Here is a 21,081-nt window from a genome sequence, read left to right as displayed (position 1 = left end):
TTCGCACTTTTCAGCTTTCCGTGTTGCTATGCTGGCTGGCGCGGTCGAAACATGTGTTTCGGATTGAAACGAATCACCTTGTAGAAACATTACACCTGATTTTCAACACTTCTCGCTTCGAGGCTCGAGGAGCTCTCGCGGCCATAAATCTACCGCAAAATGCTATCTCCCATTGATTATCGATGTTCCTGCCATGGATCTGTAATTAGATACGCAAATAAATAATTAGATAAACGAACCCCTGCGTTGCCACGAAGATGATATATACAAAATGGGGATGGGAAATTATATATTCGATGAAACCGAATTCTACGCTTGAATATAAAAATTGCGATCCAAATAAACGAATATAATCGTAACGCTTTAATAGACGATAAAGTGAAAAGCTGTACTCAGTTTTAATAACAACATTGAGCAGAATTAGAGAGTTAATTTTGTCTGAAATCGTTCTAGACAACGCGATGGAAAATATATGCATGCATTGTATCATCAATACACAAAATACTGAAATCCATATATTTATTTTAGATCTTTATTGCACCGGCTACGACGGTCGAGCACCGTTCAGAAAATACTGTTTTACAACCGTACCCAAAACTACTATGCCACTTTCGCACCTATTGCTCCAACCCCCGGTTTCTATCGCGTTAAATTCTATTTCCTCGTTCTTTCGACACGAATAATATTTTTACGCAACACGATCTCTTCTCCAATTAATCTAGCTAACCTTGCAGCGTTATCACGTTCGATCTTATTTTTTTTTTTCATGTACTACGGTAACAAAGTCGAAATTATCTGGATCTAATGACGCGAGCCCTCCATTTTCGCGACGCTAGATTACTGCTGGCGATTTCATGACGCGGCTATTGAAAATCTAAAACGACTCCCAACCCCATCTCCGCGTGGCTATCAGGTAATGGCCTGGGTGTATGGATCGGGGGTGACGCAGACGGATGGATGGCGAATCGCATCCGGAAAAACCTGGGCCCGAGCGGCGAGAACGCGAACGAGAATGATGTCTTTCTAAAAACTCGTAATCCCGCTTCCCTGTAATCCGATTTAACTAGGGCCAATCGGCCGGTGTCGATCGTATAACGGATCGAACGATTGCGAACGAGAGAAATTGACGGCATCATCGGACGAGCCGAGATTATATTTCCTTCTATTTCGCCCGGGCGATGCGATACTAAGAAACTTATCGAGAATAAATATTTTCAGCGATCATCTTCTCGCTTCGATAGTAATGACGAAAACCGAAACGACTCAATATTTAATTTTAACGCGAGACTGGGGTCCTCTTATAATGAATCGAACAATTTTATTAACACATAATTAAGAGAAATAATTTCCACCGTATTGCGTATAAGAAAATAACCCGATTATTTTCTGGAAGAGTCAGTTCTGGTAAAGTTTTGCAGTATAGTTAAATAAAGTGTGTTAATTTTGAAGATGGGCCTCACGATCGTGACGCGTTCGTTTCGCGATTTACTGCTCCTGGTTGCTGGCGAGATCGTCCTGTCAGATTTGCAGGCCTAACAGTGGCTAAAAATACTATTTTACTTATTTAATAATGAAAAAAAATCCTGGTTAAAATAGGCACCGTGAGTCGCCCGAAAATCTTGATCCAGTGAACGAGGGCTATTATGACACATTTGCTGCCTGCGTCACGCGTCTGTGACGCTTCAATTTCTCGTCAGAGCACGTCACATAAATATCACAGAGATGAGTTTTCTTTCATGTTCATACGTAGAAACGAAATATGATTTTTTATTCCATAAATACATATTTGAAATCATAGCTAACAGTATAGTTATTTTCTATACTAATATTACAAAGATTACATATAAAATTAATTTGATCGATTTATCTGAAGGTTTTGATTATTATTCTGCCAAGTTTACCTGGATTTGTTCAACCAGGCGAGGGGGAATTTTTTACACCTTCGACCAGCCCCGTATACATAACACGCATGCGGTAATATATACACCGTGTACCTAAATTCGTGGTACGAGCGAGGAAGATCGTATAACCCAAAAATAAGGCGAAAATCGAGCATAACGGAATTGCGTTAGAGGCTTCGGTTTCGAGAAAAATGCGTTTGAAAATCGATACGGTGCACGTGCTAACTGACGACTGTTACGAGTTTTACAGTTTTCCCAATCCCTTGCTCTACAGTTTCATTTTCGTGTGCGTGTATCACAGAATTTTTCACACGATCGATCTACATCTAACTTCATTAAAATTTCATCCAAAAGAGACCAAAGAATGGGATTAGTTTTATCACGAGTGGGATTCGTTAGACCAGGAGCCTGATTCGATATTACGAGGCCAAGGGGTTAATTGAGAAGGCGTCGACGAATCGCGTTCGAAGCGGGTCCCAAAACCCCATAGACCAAGACGTTCGGATGTCACGGTCCCCAGGAAAGAATCCAACGATCAATATCTAGAAGTAACGAAGTCGACACTTCGGCCTGGATACGTCAGAGTTACAAATCAGAATATTTACTGCGAGACTGAAGCTCCTGCGGTGGCTGTGCGCGCTCGATAAAACGGAGACGCCTTCGGCGCCGTCGCGCGTCCTCGGCTTCTCGATACGCGTGTACCTGTCGCCTTGACGAGAAATGAAATCTAGTCCCGTGTCAATAGAGGGCTTCTATCCGTATTGGCGGTATCGCGGAACAATTTTGTCGACGTTCCAAGAACGGAAGACACCCGGGCGAAAGTGTGTTGGGGCGTCGATGGTTCCACATCCGCCGATAAAAGATATTTCAACCCTTTCGGACCCGAACGGCCGGGATCGATCGACCGGAAATATTCACCGGACACGATTATGAAAATTCAATATTTTTGTCATTCTCATTGGGGATCTCGTCCCGTTGGGGGACACTCTCCGTTTCCATCAGACTCTCCTCAAACTTTCATTACCGGCGCATTTAACCTGAAATAGGCTAAATTGTTAGCCTGATAAAACCTTCCAATCGCGATCTATAAGAAAAACAACTTGTACAGTCTGTATTTTATACAATCAAATATATTAAAATATAATTTAGGATTCTTCTGTTCCTCACTGTATGTGACCTGCATCGTACATCCTTAAGAGGATGCATGCAATGGAAAAAAACAATTGTATGTCTGACGAGGAAAAATTTGAAGAAAATGGCCAGAATTAGAATGACCACATTTTTATCAATTGTCAAATTTATTAATTGGCTTGCATATTTGTCCGCTGGGCTACCAAATTAAGGACTTTTAACGCTGTTACATATGGTGGTTCAAAGAAACGCAATTGCTTTCAGAACGATGAAGATTAGTGGATGGCAAATTGTGTATCTTCTGGACCCTTACAGTGGCTCCCGTGCAGTTATTCAATTTATTAAATTTAAGTATCGATCACAATTATCAAATCAACACCTACGGGGTATCTACTATGGCAGGGATGTTAAATTCGTTTCGTTCCGAGGGCCAATTTGCGCACCATATCGTGCCAGCCATTTCCAGTCATACTACCACCAGCCATCGCTAGGTTAAAAGAATCCATTAAACACGGAAAAACAAATCCAATAAGCCCCCTAAAACGAGGCCCCCATTAAACAAGAAATTTTTCCCCGTAAATAACATTATCATTCACAGGCGATTACAACTATCGCCAGTCATATCACCAGAAAGAATCCATTAAACCCAAAAAAAAAACAGATCCAAAAAGCCCCACAAAACGAGACCCCGATTAAACAAGAAACTTATTTCCCATAAATAATTATACCTGAATGATTCCATCGAAACGATGTTGGAACCTTGAGAACCTTTTGGAGCACCTGATATAACCGGGCCCGCGAAAAAAAGCTAAGTACAGCAGACGTTTCGATGTTATTTAAACTCCCCCGAAAAAGTAATCCCAAACAGCGTGGTACCCCATCCCGCGACGCGACCGAAACAAGAAAAACGAGGAAAAAAAGGTGTGGAAAAAGCGACGCGCGGAATCCATCGGAACGATACCGCGGGACGAGGGGGGTGGATCGGCGAAAATGGCATCGCGCGGTGCTGCGAACGCGAGCCCGAAAAGCTCCGGCGGACCTTAGCCCCGGTATCAACGAGAGAGAGTCTGGACCGAAAGCAGTTCGTCGAGAGATCACGGCAGCAGGAGCAACAGAAGGTACGGAACGGCAGCAGGAACGGCAGCAGTTGAACGCGGGGATCATGCCCGTCGCCCCGTCCTTGCTTCCCCGCTTTGCCCGCGTTCTCCGACCCCCTTTTTGCTCCGGGCATCGATCGTTCTCTCTCTCTCTCCGTGGACAGATAGAGGGGGCGTGAGGGACGTCTGCGTGGCGGGAGCGGAACGATCGAGGGAGGGTTACCGCGAGCGCGAGAGGGGGGGTGAAGGACGAGCAGGGGAAAGCCGAGTGGTGGGGAGAAATCCGCGACAGAGTGGGGGGGCGAACGGCGGTGCCGACTAGCACGTGGAAGGGATAATTAAACCGACACAAACGCGGACACGGACACTGGTGTACGGAAGGACGAAGAAAGGTTGCCATGGCTACGTGGATGGGATCCGGCCAATCCCGGTCTGGCTGGTGGGCGTGGCCTCTACATTGGCCACCGAGCTCGGTGTATCCGTCTCTTTCTCGCCGACTACCCCTCCGTCCTGGCGCGGCCAGGAGGCAGGGAGAAAGGACGAGGGAGCGACGGAGAGGACCAGAGAGAGAACGAAGTAGAGGTAGGTCGCAAGAGCCGCGGGACTACCCGGTTGCAACGGGCGCGTACAAACGTATCATGCTGGGTAGGGCCGGTGCCGAGATGCCGGCTTGTAAACGAAACCAGTTTGCTATCCGATACGATCCAGGCAACAGCGGCCTCGCGTGATATCCCCACGGCCGACGAGGAGAACGTCAGCGTGCATTTCCGCCGGTGACCCCGAGGATATCTACCTGGAGAACGTTACCTGCGCCGGGAGTCACCTGACGGTAGGCGTCGGGGGTGAGATTCGGATCCGTGAGCGAGTAACAGCGGGATCGACAGTCGCCGGTAGCTCGCTGTAAACGTCGATAGTTCTCTGGATCGTCGAGTGCCGGACATCGAGATCGGACTAGAACCGTGGCTTTCTATCCAGGGACCAGTGACATTCGGGGTTTAGTGTCTGATCGTGAAGTGAGTTTCCGTAATTAATCCCATTTCCCCCCCCGTGGAGTGATCGTCGCATAATGAATCGGAGAATCGAGGCGACGACACGATGAGAAGCGCCAAGAGCAAGCACAAATCGTGCCGGAGCGTTTCCTGAGCCGGACGGGGACCGGTGACATCGATGCTCTGAGAGACAAACGCGTACCCTAGAGCACCAGAGTCCGCGAGAGGGAGAGTCGAGGGTGCCAGAGATGTCAGCCGTAGCACCAGCGGGAACCGGTGCCACGGCGCCCACCGCGAACGGTCCGATCGTGCCCGCTCCGGTTTTCGCGTTGCCGACGTTATCGTTCACCGTCGGCCAGGTGGCCACCGTCTGCGAGACCCTGGAGGAGAGCGGCGACATCGAGAGACTGGCCAGGTTCCTCTGGAGCCTGCCAGTCGCGCATCCGAACATCCAGGAGCTGAATCAGAGCGAGGCGGTGCTCAGAGCCAGGGCGATCGTCGCGTTTCATTCGGGACACTATAGAGAATTGTACGCCATACTCGAGAGGCACAAGTTCACCAAGGACTCCCACGGCAAATTGCAGGCGATGTGGCTGGAGGCGCACTACCAGGAGGCGGAGAAGCTACGCGGAAGACCTCTGGGCCCCGTCGACAAGTACAGGGTACGAAAGAAATTCCCGCTGCCGAGGACGATCTGGGACGGCGAGCAGAAGACCCATTGCTTCAAGGAGAGGACCAGATCGTTGCTCAGAGAGTGGTACCTGCAGGATCCGTACCCGAATCCGGGGAAGAAGAGGGAACTGGCCGCCGCCACGGGGCTCACGCCTACGCAGGTGGGGAATTGGTTCAAGAACAGGAGGCAACGGGATCGCGCCGCCGCTGCGAAAAACAGGTACGTTCGACGACTGTTTTTTTATCATTGACCAACGAGACTTTGGGTCTCGTAACAATTTTACCGCGTTTAATTCTGCGAAAGGGTCGGAACTGACCCCCAGAATCGACAAAAGTACGCTGTGAATCATTGATAATGTTTGAAGAAGTCTTGTGGAACTTGAGGAGTACTTGGAGGAGTTGATAAATAATGTCCTCGAGTTATAGTAACGATATCAGGCTTTTTCAAAAATTTTGATATATTTGAACTGCATCCCAGATACGTAAATGCAATAACGAATTCCAGAGGTGAACAGATGACAGAGTCGAGGAGTTCTGTTGTTTTTCTGCGAGTGTCCACGATGGTTCTCGAGAGGCAACAAAAGTTTTGTTCATTAAGTAGCGTTTAATGGAAGTTAATCGCGAAACGATTAGTGGTTTAGGTCCCTTTAGTCAGATTGTTGATGCTGTGTCCTCGGCAAACGAGCCTTTGTGCCTGCCCCAAGGTCCCCGGCGCGCGGAGGGTCGCGTAATTTCATTTTGACGTCCGACGGAGGGTCGCTGCCGTCGGGCGAACAACGATTTTCGAATTACGTCTTTCAAATTGCATTTCGCCGATGCTTTCCTCTCCTTTCGTTCCGCGATACGTCTGCATAGGAGTGTCCTACCCAAATCGACTCTAAACAGAGTCGCAGTCAATTTCGTACCCGTTGCTATCTCCGCTCCGAACAAGATATTAAACGAGCTTCGCCGTACGCGCGATTCGATATCCCTTTGTACTTGGCGATCTATCGATTCGAGCACCGGGAATTCTAAATAATTAAAAATCACCCATTCGTTTGTCGGTCACGATACAATTTTAATGCATATTTCTCCTCTGAATAGGTATATTTACACGAAGGTATACAGATTTGCAAACTATGTTAGAGAAAACCGTAATTTTTTAATATATTTTGCGATATTAATTTCAATAATCTTCAGTTTTGCTTGGCCAGTAAATTGAGATTATTTTCCATGGTGCATATGTCAATAATGATTGAGTATATTTAAATTCTGTAAATTTCGTTTGTGTCTATCGAAATATCATTTATAGAAAGTGTGCCCCGTCGACAACCAACGTGTTGAGGAGCAATCGTTCAACAATGATTCAAGCTTTCGCAAACTGTGTTCGTTAAAATCTGTTAGAAATATAATATCCTTTTTTCTGACAATCGAAATAACCCAAAAATCATTTTCATGTTCCATGACAAAATAATATACTCCCAAAATTGCAATTATCTATGCCTCGTGCAGTTGATATTTTAAAAACCAACATCACCCGATACATTTTGCGATCAGCGTTAAAGTTTTCTCTGTGGGGGATGCAATTTCTGGATTCAAAGTGCTCGCCACCGTGGAAGGTGCCTAAAAATTCTTAAAAGTATCCTAACCGCGATAGAAACGAGCATCCCGCGGGAGAAACTCTTGGATCGCGAAGTAAGGTCGCTGTAACGTCGAAGATTTTGTAAACTATCCCGACGGTGGAACAAAAGGGAAAGAAAGAGTGGCAATCCGCACCACCCTCGATTAGTCACGACTGGTCGTCATTAAAGGGTCGTCGCTCCAGCCACGATCGCAGAAAAACCGACTGCACCACCTGTCGTTTCGATTCCAAGCACCTCAATCTCAGGTAACGTCTGGTGGCGGTACACGGTCGTTTGTCGTCGGCGAATAGCGCCAGCGTGGGTTTTCCTTACGGCCAGGGAAATTCGAGTTGGGTTTTCCCCGTGGCCTGGTCCCCGATCCCCGAGCACATATCCCTTCCCGTAGGTAGCGGAAACCTCGAACGTTCGAAACACGACCTCGAATTTTCGTTGCTTTGCCACCAAGCCCTGGGAAAATTCGCTCGATCGTACCGAAACGTTACGTTTTCCGCGATTTCCCGCGTTACGCTTGCTCGCGAGCGTCACGGAGAATTTTCGAGCGTTTGTAAATTTATAAAATTCGACCACCCCTTCGTTCGTCGCACGGTGAAAAGAGTTTCGTCGCGCGTTATCAAACTGATTACGCGCATTGTCGTATTCCGAAATGATGGAAATTAATGTATCCGCGCGTTTTGTTCCCGGCGGGGAACTCTCGTTGTCGTTATTAACTAATAATATCGTTTTTTAAGCGAGGTACGCGATTTTAGGTCGACCATTTTAAGCTTCATAACGCGGAAATTCAATTCTAGAGGGTACAATGGGATAATGCGAAAAACAAAGGGGTCCGGGGATTCGTCTCGTTCAAGAAACGATTCGAAAAGCTCCAAAATTCGTGCTTTCGTATACAAAAAAAAAAAAAAAAAGAAACGTTCGTCTGTTGAAAATGGCAGATGTTTGTCGAGGCTTGCCAATTTCGCTAGCCTGAAATCGCCTACGACCCAGATACTTTGTCGCGCGAGCACGGAACGTCTGTAATTATTGTGCTCTGAATGAAGTCATTAATAGTTATTACCTACGTCTATGCTGTAATTGATATATCGTTAACGGACGAGGATCGTCCGACTGCGCTGGTCTAATTGATCTTGATGAGCCCGCGCAACGGAAAAAGATTACACGTCTTAATCTTACGCTGGTCCTTATTAGTCATCCGCGTCGTCCATTACGAGATGCAATAATTTATGGCAATTTCGAAACAAAGTCTGCCGCGCGTTCGTGTCAGTCTTTTAAATTTGTATCGACCAACCACGCGATATTGTCTCTTTACATACCGAAGAATAAGAATTAAGTCAGATAAACTCGTTTTTAATTTATTTGAATCACAGAAGAAGTATATTGTTTCGAATTTCAGTTTGGTTAAATTATTCGATTGCATTGACGTGGAGTGGAAATAATGTAAATTTAGAGTGACATTGTAAAATTATTCTGTAGTTTCTTATTGAACTTGTTGGTAGTCAGATCAAACGATATTTCTTTCATATGTATGAAATTATGAATGCAGAGAGTATTTGGCTTGACAGATACGCATTCGAAATTGAAGTCTACAGTGTTCAGTGTTAGATTGAATATTAATTCCGTCGCATTAGACAGTATTTCCCCGTGATCTGCAATCGATAGAAGAGCAGTTAACGGAAAGGAACAAGAACACGAAGACGGGAAGAGATCTCCGGATTCGTTATGGATTTACAAAAGATATTCGCGATACTCGAATGACCAATTCTCTTTACATTTCCGCCGATACAAGCGCTGTGTATTCTAGTCAGGTTATCCAACAATGGCCGTGCCGTACCTATCGTTACCCGGCGTAACGACATTCCGTTTCTGGCCTCGAGCCACATTTTCCTGCACGTAATCCTGCGAATCCCCGGACAAGTCCTCCTCCTCTTCCCTTACGTACATCCTGCCTCGCCTCGGACGAAAAGCCTCGCTCAGTTCTCTCAAAAATATCGATTCCCGTATCGAACTCGACGTCCCAATACGCGATCCCATTGTTACTCCTAGCAGCTTCGAGAAATGCTGCAGCAATTCGTCTTTACATTTTTATAATAGCGACTCTATTGCTCTTGCGTCTGGAAATCCTTATCCATGGTATAGCAATCTTTCTCGAATTATTATTTGGTAAAATAATTAATTAACAGACTTGGATTTGTCACATTGGCTGAAGGGATGATAGCTGATTCTGGTAAAAATTTTAAATTAAACAAATTTCCAACCCTTGCATGGAATATCTATAAACCTTATCTAATCTGGATTTCGTAGACAACCACCCCAAATGCATAGAAACCTTCATAAACACAAATGGGATTTTCCAATCTCCTCAATTATATTTATATTCTAAATAAAATTTGAACGATTCTATAAACCTTGTCCAATCTAAATTTTATAAAATTATATCAATCGACTCAACCACCCCAAATGCATAGAAACTTCCATAAACATAAATGGATCCCTCTCATCTATGAATAAATCTGATCCATGGTGAAGGAATTTTTCTCGAGTTACTCCATAGTAAAATAATTAACGAACACACTTGGATTTGTCACATTCACTGAGGGGATGATAGCTGATCCTAGCAAAAATTTAAAATCAGACAAATATCCTTAGATTCTATCTAATCAACCACCCCAAATGCGTAGAAACCTTCACAAACACAAATGGTACTTTCAATCTGCTCAAATAAATCTGAATTCTATCCAAAGTCATTATTTCAAGCTTTCGAATGAACAACAAATCCTCCCATATCCGAACGCTTGGACATTTTTTCCCACGATTTGAGGTTGCAACGAGTTTCAAAATTGGAGAGAGCAATATCTATTTCGATCTGTACGACAAAAGGATCGTTTTTGCGTGCGCGTATCGCGAGGAAATTCCCTTCGCGATGCATTTCCAGCGCTCGTGGAGGTAATGCGCGGACAGAGTCTCTCCCCATCGCGTAGTCGTCGTCGTTTCGCTCGGGGTGGGTTAGGAAGACACGTAGACAGGATACAGTGCCCGCCCCGAGGATCCTGGAAGGTCCTTTCAGGAACGTCGATCCGCATACTGCCAGCCTCGCGGTATATTTTCGCGGTCCAGCGAGCGAGTTATTCAATATGCTCAACCCCGAAAGCCCCGGAGCAATCTCCGTGCTCGCACGTACTCTCTCTCTTGTGCCTGTGTTCCGCGTTACGGTGTGTGCGTTTGCGCGCGCTCTACGTGCGATTTACGTTCGTCTGCGACGTACGTATAGGACGTTATATATTACGGGGACGAGCCTGGGACACGTACGCCTCCGACTGAGCCCTCGTGCTCCGCAATCGGTCACGTTTCGCGTCGCGGGAACTCGCGAGGATCGTAAAGTTCGCTAGCGACCGCGTAATTTGCGCAACGAACCGCGCGTAACGCGGCGAACGATAAATTTTTAGCCCCCTTTCGTCGTCGATGCTATCAGAGATTTGTCTTCCACCGGGCCCCTCCCTTTCTCACGCAGACCGTCTTTAAGGACTCGCGAAAGATTGGGACTCAACCCTTAAGTGGACTCGAGATCTCGATAATTGTACTTAACACTGGTAGATGGAAATCAACTGTCCTTCGAAGCATTTAAAAACTAGTGGGGAAGTACATTAATTTTCAATTAACCACACTGACGTATATTAGTTTAAACTTGCGGAGGGTTGAAGAAGACAATGGAAATTATTTGTTTTTTATGTGATGTATGAAAACTCGATATAAAGGGTTGTCAAATTATTGTCTCGTCACAGATAGAACACAATAATTGTAAAACTTGTGTTCCATTTTAACGTATCGTCCGAAAATGTTGTATTTTAAATCGAGAAATATTAAATAGAAGCGTTCCACTTGTAGAGTACATCTATTAAAATAATTCCTTAGGATTGAGTTTATCACTTTGAACCTCCTTTTTCTCGATAATTCCAGCAATTGTGATACCGTAAAGATTGTAAAGCAGAGTATAGTGAAGTAATAATAGTGGTCGTAGCCCGAAGATGCGTTGTTCCTCGAACGATGGCGGATCCGTAGATCGATGTTGGGGGGATATCGTTGCTAGCGAAGTTGCGAATTTACGTTCACCCACTGCATTCCTGTAGCCGGTGTACAAACCCGTTTGTAACTTGAATACCAATTTCCAAGCGCGCCGCGTTACATCCAAGGAGACGCGAAACGTAGCTCGCAGGAGTGGCGAGGGCTTTCCAAAGGGACACGAGAAGTGGGGATAACCACCTCAACAACCCTCCGTGTCGCCGGCTTTTCGGGCGGGGGTGGCGGTGGCTTAGCCCGAGCGTGTTTCACCTCTCCTCTTTCGCTGTTGCCTTCGCTTCTGAAGTTACCAGATTTTGATAAAGTCCCCGGTGTATTAGAGGCCCCGCGCTGTTTGCGTTTCCACGCAGATCCTGTCTGGCTGCCACCTCCGTTCCCTCCGCCCACCCAGTCTCGTTCTGTTCCATCAGGATCTGGGGTGATGCCAGTTCCTTCCTTTCTTTGTGGCCGTGGAACTCCGCGCCGTGCTCCTTTTTCTTTATCGCGACGGATGACATGATTTACGGGGTCGCGAACGATTCCGCCCGATGACGACACATCGTCCCCTTTCCACCAACGATGTTTCGTCTCGCGGAATTTTAATCAGCGTGATTATTATTTAACTGAGAGGTAGTTCGATTACTGGAGCGTCACAAAAGATATTGAGAGTTTTAGTTACTTTGCTTCTCGATTTTTTTAAATCGTCCATTGGAACGATTCGCTTTTATTTTTGCAAGAAACGTTCTCCAATCCCGTGATAAATCGTCGTGCTCAAAATTGCGTTCGATTGCGGTTATTATTTAATAAACTGAGATTTTGAAATGCACAATATGAGGGAAAGTTGCCTCGATTGGACCGTCTCCTACGTTAGGCCAGGGCAATTTGAGATATAAGGAAGATTTGTCTTGTTTAAGTGTGAACGTAGATTGCCTACATTGGTAAGTAAATGATAAAGCTGTTCGATTCGTTCCGAGCGGTCGTTATTCGCTGTTGGAACTGTGTGTTTTGTTAGTTAACGATCAAATATTTAAACAAAAGATCGAAAGATCAACAGCTGCTCACCGTGGAAGGTACATTTATCGAACCACGAGCTACTGTCGTCGTTCTGAAATCTTGGAATTACGATTGGACCACATATTGTCAGTTACTCAATGAAATTGCCTTTCAGACTGCAATCTAACGAATTCAATTTTAATTGTTGTTACATAAAAAATTCGTCAACTTTCCCCGAGATATCTTTTCGAAGTTTTATTTTAATTTTCAACGAGCTATGCAAACAGACGTGGTTGGATTTACGGGAGAAGTGTCCACGAGAAAATGACACTTCTTGCCGATCATTATAGCGAGATCGTGGTTCAGCGATGGCCGAGCGTCGGTCAAAGGCATCCTCCGTTATCTTGATGACCCCCGAACGAGAAGGGAACAGAGAAGACGCGAATGTCATCGGTGTTGCGCAACCTTTCGCCGCGAAAAAGTGTCGTGTCCCCCGTGTCCGAGGGCCTGCCCTTCTCCGGATGGACGACAGCTGTCCGACGAAACAGAGGGAATTCCGGTTTTAAAAGCAACCGATGATACAACCGGGGAAACTGCTCGCTGGCATGTTCAGAGTTAATCAATCCCTGACTAACTTGCGAGTCTCGAGAATAAAAATGATTGAAACATTTCCGTTGCAAATTATTTCTGAATCAAAGGAAATCGAAGTTTCTGATCGGTGTGTGTTCGAAAGGAATATAATTACAAAGGTCGTGATGCTGTAATGAGATAGAATTCTAGAGAACGTACGATATGATACAGTGAAGTCACGTATGCGTGACAGCGGCCGACGACGGTTGGCGAAACGATCGCGTGTACGTAACGAGAAAAGTTGAAAACGTTTCGAGGGGTCTCACGGCCGTGCGCGGAGCAGGTTTTCGCTGTAAGGAAATACTCGTTCCGAACGATTCAATTTCGAACATTAGCCACTCGATGAAACGAAGTCCATAATTACCGTTCGCCGTGACAAATCTCGTGACGCAACGTTTTCCCGTCGCCGATCGTTTAGAAACCGTCAGCCATCGAACCTGGCGGTCATTTATGGCCGGTGAATTAACCGACGATAATGACCAAAGCGGGCAGAGAGCACGCGATTTGCAAGAGAGCCGGGGCCGAAAAGCCGCGAGACGGCGACGGCGGCGTCGGCGATCGCGCACGACGTGGCAAAAACCGGGAGAGACAAAGGCAATGATTAATTCCACGTTGGATGTCCAGGATCATTAGCGCCAGACTGCCATGACACCTGCTCGCACGAGCCCTTCGTGATAGATTACCTGGGCAGCAGTCAAGGAGAAAGAGAGGATCGCGGGACCCCGGATCGTCCGTGGCGGTTACTAATGATTCCGTATTTCGACATTCTGAGCGATATTCAGGAAGCCGTGGAAAAAGAACTCTGGTATTACTGCCAGTCTCTCGGGGTGGCCACAGAATTCGCGTGGCAGCTTTTTGTCAAAAGCCTGTCACGATGTAACGTGATTGATGTTGGCGGTGGCACGGCTGAATCACGAGAATTCGTGCCCGCCGCGAAACAGGACCGCAAGGAAAAACGGTGAATTAATAAGACCAGAAACACCCGTGTTATAATTAAATGGCAGCCGAGACGCGGTCGCATTAGCGGACCCGGCTAATTGTCACGCTTCGTCCCCCCTCCGTCCCTGACAGCGCTCGTTACAGATTCACGCCGATAGCCGTTTAACAATTCTCTCAAAAACATTATCGAAACTCATTGCTCTGCTCATTTTTAGTTCATCTATTCTCGACTCGAATAAAAATTGTTAGCGATCTAATATCTCCTTATAAGGGCGTTGAACACGAAGCAAGACCATCGACAAGACAGAGACTCACATGTCAACCCTTTGCACGTCGAGATTATCGATGTAAACAAGTAGCAGTACCGAATGCAATTTTGTGACTTCTAAAACTAGAAAAATATTCTTTTCTTCACGATACTGTCTACCTGTAAATTAAATTCTATTCATAGATTTCCTAAATTCAGTTCGCATTATCATAAACGAAACTTGAATCGAGTACGTATTGAATAAAAATTAGCGATCCAATATCTCCTCACAAGGTTGTTGAATATAAAACAATTTGTATCATAAATTTAACTCGAATCGAGTACATATTATGTTTGTTAATTACAGTGACCACTGTAATCTGGAATGTTCAAGAAGACCCATAATGGCCGTGTCACGTGTATTAAATTCTAGCTACAAATTCTTTTCACCCCACCCTCGTAACAGTATCAATCGATACACCATCTCGCGACGAATTTTCCCTCGATTCTTAGCATCTCTTCCGCTCGGTCCCGGAACCTTTCAACCCCCAGGCATCCTCCGAGAAGACGTATCGACGCGTAATTAGGTGTACCGAAAGCAGAAAGCGAAAGAAACGGCAGAAACGGGTAATTGACGCGGCGTCGTTGCGCTGTCACTTGTTTCCGTGACGGTCGGTTTTTGTTTCGACGAGGGACCAACGGCCGGGTGACTGTTTTCACGCCATCGCCACGGGGGTTCCCCTCTGGTACGTTGCACCTACGCGGATAGAAACACGTTCCGCACCGAGTGTGCGACGCGGCCCAGGAGGGCGGCAGGGGACGAAATATTAGGGTGAGATATTGGACCGCAAGCTACTAATTCGTACGGTGATATTGATTCGGACACGGAACCGTTCGGTGATGTGCATCCGGCAATTTCTCGCGTTCCGTGCGCGGTTCCCTCCCTTTTCGCCCTGGGTATCCCGCCGGCTAATGCCTTGTCCAGTGTTCTCGCGCCTTTGTCCTTCCACGGAACGAGCCACGAAGCGATCTCCTCTCGTGACGGGCGCCTATACCGCGCGCAATATCCTCGAAACGGCTATTCGACGGAATCGAAATCCCCAGGAACCGATACTCCGCGCTCGACGTATAATAGTCTTCCGGTGTTTGTTACGCCCGAAAACGAAACTTTCGCGTACCCGTACCGTGGTCAATCGGGGGACGAAAATAGTTTAGGCTCATCGATCGACTCCCAGCGAGAGATATAAATAATTCAGTCGCGTGAGACGGTTTAATCGCCCGGGCTAATATTAAACCGCGAATGGACTCTGCGTGACCGAGCACGCGACGTACTGTCATTCGCGACGAGGTTAACTCTACTTGAACCGATCGGGGACGATCGACCTCCGATGACGACGATGATGGCTCCTCGAGAGAACGTTCACTTCGATTTAATATGTTCGCTTCGAGACTCGGGACTATTCGAACGGGTTAACTACAGAGAATTCTGGAGAAACTCGGTGGGTCAAGCATCAGTTGTTTTATATCTATTCTTCTCCTTTCCTTTCTACGATGATTACACTGGATTTTCTAACGAGCGAAACGAGCATTCCATGTGATTGCGTTAAACCCTCGACTTGAATTTTTCAAACGTATACTATTTGATTTTTTTTAAATTTGTTCGTAGAAGGAATGGTCATGGAAAGGAATGGATTTATTTTACGAGTACTTCGTGAATGTAACAATTAAGAAAAAGTAATGGCTAGTAATTATGCAAACATCCTGCATTTAAATTTCAATTAATTTTCAATTAGATAAACAATTAATGATCCAGTTTTATCGTACAATAGTCGTAGGATCAGTAGGAATTGCTGAAACTTCTTTTGGTATGTAGCTTCACAGTAAATGTCAAAATAAACCTGGAAGACAACATAAATAGTAATAGTTGATATGGTCATCGGATAGGGGATGAAATGCCCTTTAAAATGAGCGTTTGTACGAGTCGATAGCTTTATTAGTTCCGGAGATATAGCGATTTTAGTTTCAAGTCGATGCGGAGGCTAGTTTCGGAGATATAAGGGCTCGATTCATTTGTTTACGTTCATTGAGAACAATGAACTCGCGCGCGCGTAGATAGTAAACAGTGCGTAGTAAATTCTTGGAAATACTACGTCGAGAAACTAGGTCACTCGGTCACGACTCACGTGCGACAAAGAGGTACGACGCGACGCGTCAGACGGAGACAGAGATAGTCAAATTAAGAAAAATACCCTTTTACATAAATTACGATATCTCGAAAACGGTAAGTCCGATCGACAAAAACCAAAAACCATTTTAAAGGGGAAGCCTTGCCGCTTTTAATGGTGGCATAAATTTGGATAAAGCACTAGTAGCTTCGAAACTGCACGCATTCAAAGTTTAACTATTTTTAATACGGGTTGTTAGACTGTTCTAAGGCAGTGGAAACTTAAGATTCTCTCCTTTCGTCTTTTCTATACATATATTTCCTATTTACATCGGGAGCTAACCAGAATTTGGTACCTAATTTTGTCCAGGTTTTTACAAAAAAATATAAATCATACAACCGGTCAGATGACCAGTCGTGGTAGGCAAGACAGACTACATATTTTTCTCAGAAAACAAACAATAAGAATAGAAGTGAATACTATAAGAAACATTGTAAAGTTAAATGGCGGTAAAATAATATTGTGTGTTAGAAATTCTAAACGAAATTTTAAAAATGATCATTTGACCAGCCGCGGTAGGTTTAGTAAAGCTGTTATCAAAGACGTAGATTAGAATAAAAATGATTCAAGTTGCAGATATGTATTTTCGAAGGTTTACAGTTTGAGAAAGTGAGAAGAATCGATTCGTTGGTGGTTGTGGAGCAGATTGCCTCCTCAGGAATGTTCTCTGGCTTTGCACGGTGAGCTTAGAGAGATTAAGAACCACTGGTCTGACGGATCGCTAATCGTGATCGCTCACGCCCTCGATCACCGTCGCGTTTCCCCCGGGCGCGAGAGGATGATGATCGCGCGCGACCTCATCGATTCATTCAACAACGCGTTTACCGGGCGCGTACGCGCGCTCCTTTCTAGCTTCTTTGTTTTGTTGCCGCGAACAAATGACCGCCGGTTCACGGAGGGCGTGCTCTCCCTCCGCGAGAGAGAGGGATCATCGATCGTCACTGATCGTTAGCCGTAGAGACACCGTAATTGCCGCTCATTAGGGGGCTAAAGGAGCGTATTATGCGCGCTGAAAAGAAGGAACGTCGAGGCGGATTGCCGTGGCGAGGAACTCGAAAGAGGAGGGAAGACGACGTTGCGGGATGAACGGAAAGAGACTGAGAGAAAAAAAAACGAGATTTCGACGGGAGGCTGGGACCCGTGGAAGGCGTTGAAAAGAGTACTCGAGGTACGCGAAAGGGGCTCATGAGGTAACCGATACCCTCTCTCTCGACACCGCTTTGTTCCCCAAGACCTGGACGTGAAATATCGCGACGGTGCTTGGACGTCCACCATCCACCTTGGCGCTTGATCCTCTAAACTCACCCCTAAACACAACTATCACCGATAGGAACTAACGTCTGGAGTCAGCTGGAAGCGCGAAATGAAAATTTCAAACATTGGAGATTGCTTTTATATAAATTGTGAACTCAAGAATTCGAAGGAGAAATCAATAGTAGAGGGAATCGATGGACTTCTGATTTTCCATATTTTATGAGACACCAAAAATTTTTTACAAACAAACGTTAAAGTATCAGTTGTGAAAATATATAATGAGAATACGGTTTAGAATAAAGTTGGCTGGTTACAAATATAATTAACGTCTCTGTTTGTAAGAAAACGAAACTACTTTCCGAACAACCCAATATGTGAACTCTTTTGTCCCCTAGGGGTTCGGATAAATGGAGTTCTACCGTAACACAGGATGCAATTAGTTTGACTCGAGTTCGGGTTCGAATGTCTATACGAGACTCGATATTATTAGACGAGGATTTAACCCTTCGTTGCACAGCGGGATGAATGCGTCGGAAATGTGGCCAAAATTCGAGATTTCATTGGAAAATCTAATAATGTTACCTCTATAGTGCTATATTCACTCTCAAAATCATCTAAAAAAGAAATATGTATAGATTACGAAGCTTTTCTTAATGTGTTCTTAAATAAAAGCTGAAAAATTGGATTTTGGCCACGAATCGTGAGAATACAGGAACAGTCGTCATCCAGAGAAATTAAATGATAAACCCTGGAAAAAATAGCGAAACATATTGAAATGCCTCGTAACTGAATTTCTCAAAATCTTGTTTTCGGTTTCGTTTAAAAGCCCCTACTGGGATAAGGGTCGCGACTGCCCCGACAGTTCCGGTAATCCGTTTTAAGTTCCTCTCAGTGGGCGGAAATGAAATCTAAAATTCGTCGCGAGTTCGAATTCGTGATCGAAGCGTCGGTAAGCGCGGTTCGTTGACTCACCCCGTGAGTGTTTTCTGCAGCATCGCCGCGGATCCATTGAAATCCGGTTGGCTGCGCCTAAGCAGGTGTCGAAGAACGCGTAACGAGCAATGAATCACCGACGCGGTATCGCATGATATTAAGTAACCTCGAAAAGGGTGCCGACGCACGAGGATACCTCGTGTCGGCTGACCTCGCCGCTGCCAACCGATCCGCTGAAACGAGCCTCGATCACCTGACACTGCTCATTACACGCGTCCCGCAACAACGGCTCCGACGGATAATTAACGATATCGAGATACCGGGTAGCCGTTGGAGAAACCGCCGCGCGATCCACGCGCGCTTATCTAATTCGCGAAATCGTCGCCGAGAACGTCCGGCTCGACGGGTACGAATCGACTCCGGGGGTATTACGCTAATCCATCGAGCTACAAATCAATTAACGTCACCGCCAGCAGCTACGGGAGGAGTTCCTCGGGTCGACCAACTAGGAAACTTTTGTACCGCGAGAGAGAAAGAGAGAGATCTCACCGTCTCCTGCGTTAAAACTCGGTCCGACGACGTCTACGAGGAACTAACGAAACTAATCGTACGCCACCGGGTCCAAGGGGACAGTCTATTTACCGTAACGATCCGGAGAAGAGGTTCTCGGAACGGTATGAAAAGAGCATCTTCGATAGTCGGTGGACCTTCGTACGCCACTACCACCTGCGATATAGAGTTCCAGCGGTCCGTGATCGGGGTGTCCGGTTACCTGGTTCTCCAAGGACTACCTCGCGTATAGAGAGTCTCTCGCGTCCTCGTCCCGCACGATTTCTCTATCCTCTTCGCTCCAGGTCGCCGTTCCCAACGGGAGAGTTCGGGGGTGTATCGAATGTCCTGCCATCGTGCGGTCTCGTCTATGGTGTCCGGCTACCCCTCGCTCGTTTCACGGTTAATTAAGCGGCTGACAATCTGACCACGAGACGGTTAGCGGCCAGGGGGGCCCGCGATCTTCAGGAACTCGTAAACAGAAGGAATTCCTCGAGCATGAATGAAGACGAGAGAAGAGACGGGCCGCGCAGGGACCGCCACGAGATATCGATCATCCTGATTACCGAACTGGCCCACCTCGCGCGGGGTCTCAGAGGGGGAGGGGGGATCTTAGGCGATGCGTTTTTTTAGAACTTTCTAAACGAGTACGATTTCGTCGCGCGTTCCCCGGGGCCCGCTGGATCGCTGGTGCGCCGTACAAAAGGGACGCGGGCGACTTTGGTTACAGGAGATCGAATAGATCGATGAACCCACGGAGCCTTCGGGCGTTTTTCGGAATATTGTCGCGGTAGAGTGCCTCGCGGGGATTGGTTTACGGGAATCGATGCGTCCCGATGGTTATTCGTTTCCCTGCCGACGGAGACGCTTGACTCCGGGATTTGAAACTCTACTCCCCACTGTTCTCTAAAGTAGGGCCAACAAAAAAGTAACGTAAAAGTTTTTGGTCTCTCTAAGGCGTTTTATACCTAGATTAAATCCTGGATCCGTGAACTGGGATCTGGGGGTCTTCTTGGACTGATAGAATCGAGGATCGAGTTGTAGATTTAACAGTGAGGCTAACGAAAGTGGTCGAAATGTCTCATAATTTCTAATGGAAGTTGTGAAATATTGTAAGGATTCTCAAGGATGGTCATAGGCATATGGTCTGAACTTAACGATGTAAACTATATTATTTAATATTACTAAAACTGTTTCATATAAGGTTCATAAAACTTAAACGTAAAAACCATAAATGACTACTCTCGACTAGCTTCTGCAGTCGAAACTTCCCGATTCCTATCTACCTAATATTCTAAACAAATGCATGTTCGAGGAGCAGACTCCCGAACGCATTTCAGCCTAAACCTAAAAACCTCACTCGATACGAACTCGACAATATTTAGTCGATTAGATTCTTGAAAATTTAACGCTGTTTTCTATGGGAGAATCAATAGATATTTCCATTGCATTGTACGAATAAACACGCTATGATTGTTGGTAGTTCTAGTGTTAACCCTTGTGAACTATTGGGTTTGACTACCACAAGTTTAAACTAATATTGTATGATATATATCAATGTAGTTATTTGAAAATTTATGTAATCTTCTATTATTTCTTAAATGCTTTAAAGGAAAGTTGAATTCCATTTACAAAGGTACAAATAAACATTAAGTAAAATTAAATATCAGATAAAGCTCCAAAATAGAAATTGAGTAACTGTACTAATGCATATTTGTGACTCGTTTTAACACTTATTTCCCATTGCGTTATACATTTCTTCGCGCATCTATCGTTCTAATTCCTTTGGTACAAATAACTATATTACAATTGACAATAATTTCTAGTATTAAATATCAGATGAAATCTAGTA

At 45.5% G+C, this 21,081-nt stretch overlaps 1 protein-coding gene across 1 annotated transcript in view; it reads left to right on the top strand.

The window, feature by feature from the left end:
• The first annotated feature begins 5,366 nt into the window (after positions 1-5,366).
• Positions 5,367-21,081, top strand: part of LOC122397776 (homeobox protein SIX3-like) — a 53,698-nt gene continuing 37,983 nt past the window's right edge. The window contains exon 1 of the mRNA XM_043397168.1: positions 5,367-6,010. Within this exon, the coding sequence (XP_043253103.1) occupies positions 5,367-6,010 (644 nt within the window). The remainder of the gene's footprint in view (positions 6,011-21,081) is intronic.

This window comes from Colletes gigas, unplaced genomic scaffold, assembly GCF_013123115.1.
Source record: "Colletes gigas isolate AHSC1104 unplaced genomic scaffold, ASM1312311v1 Colletes_gigas_Sc00010, whole genome shotgun sequence".
Lineage (NCBI taxonomy): Eukaryota > Metazoa > Arthropoda > Insecta > Hymenoptera > Colletidae > Colletes > Colletes gigas.
This window is presented reverse-complemented; position numbering and strand designations above follow the sequence as displayed.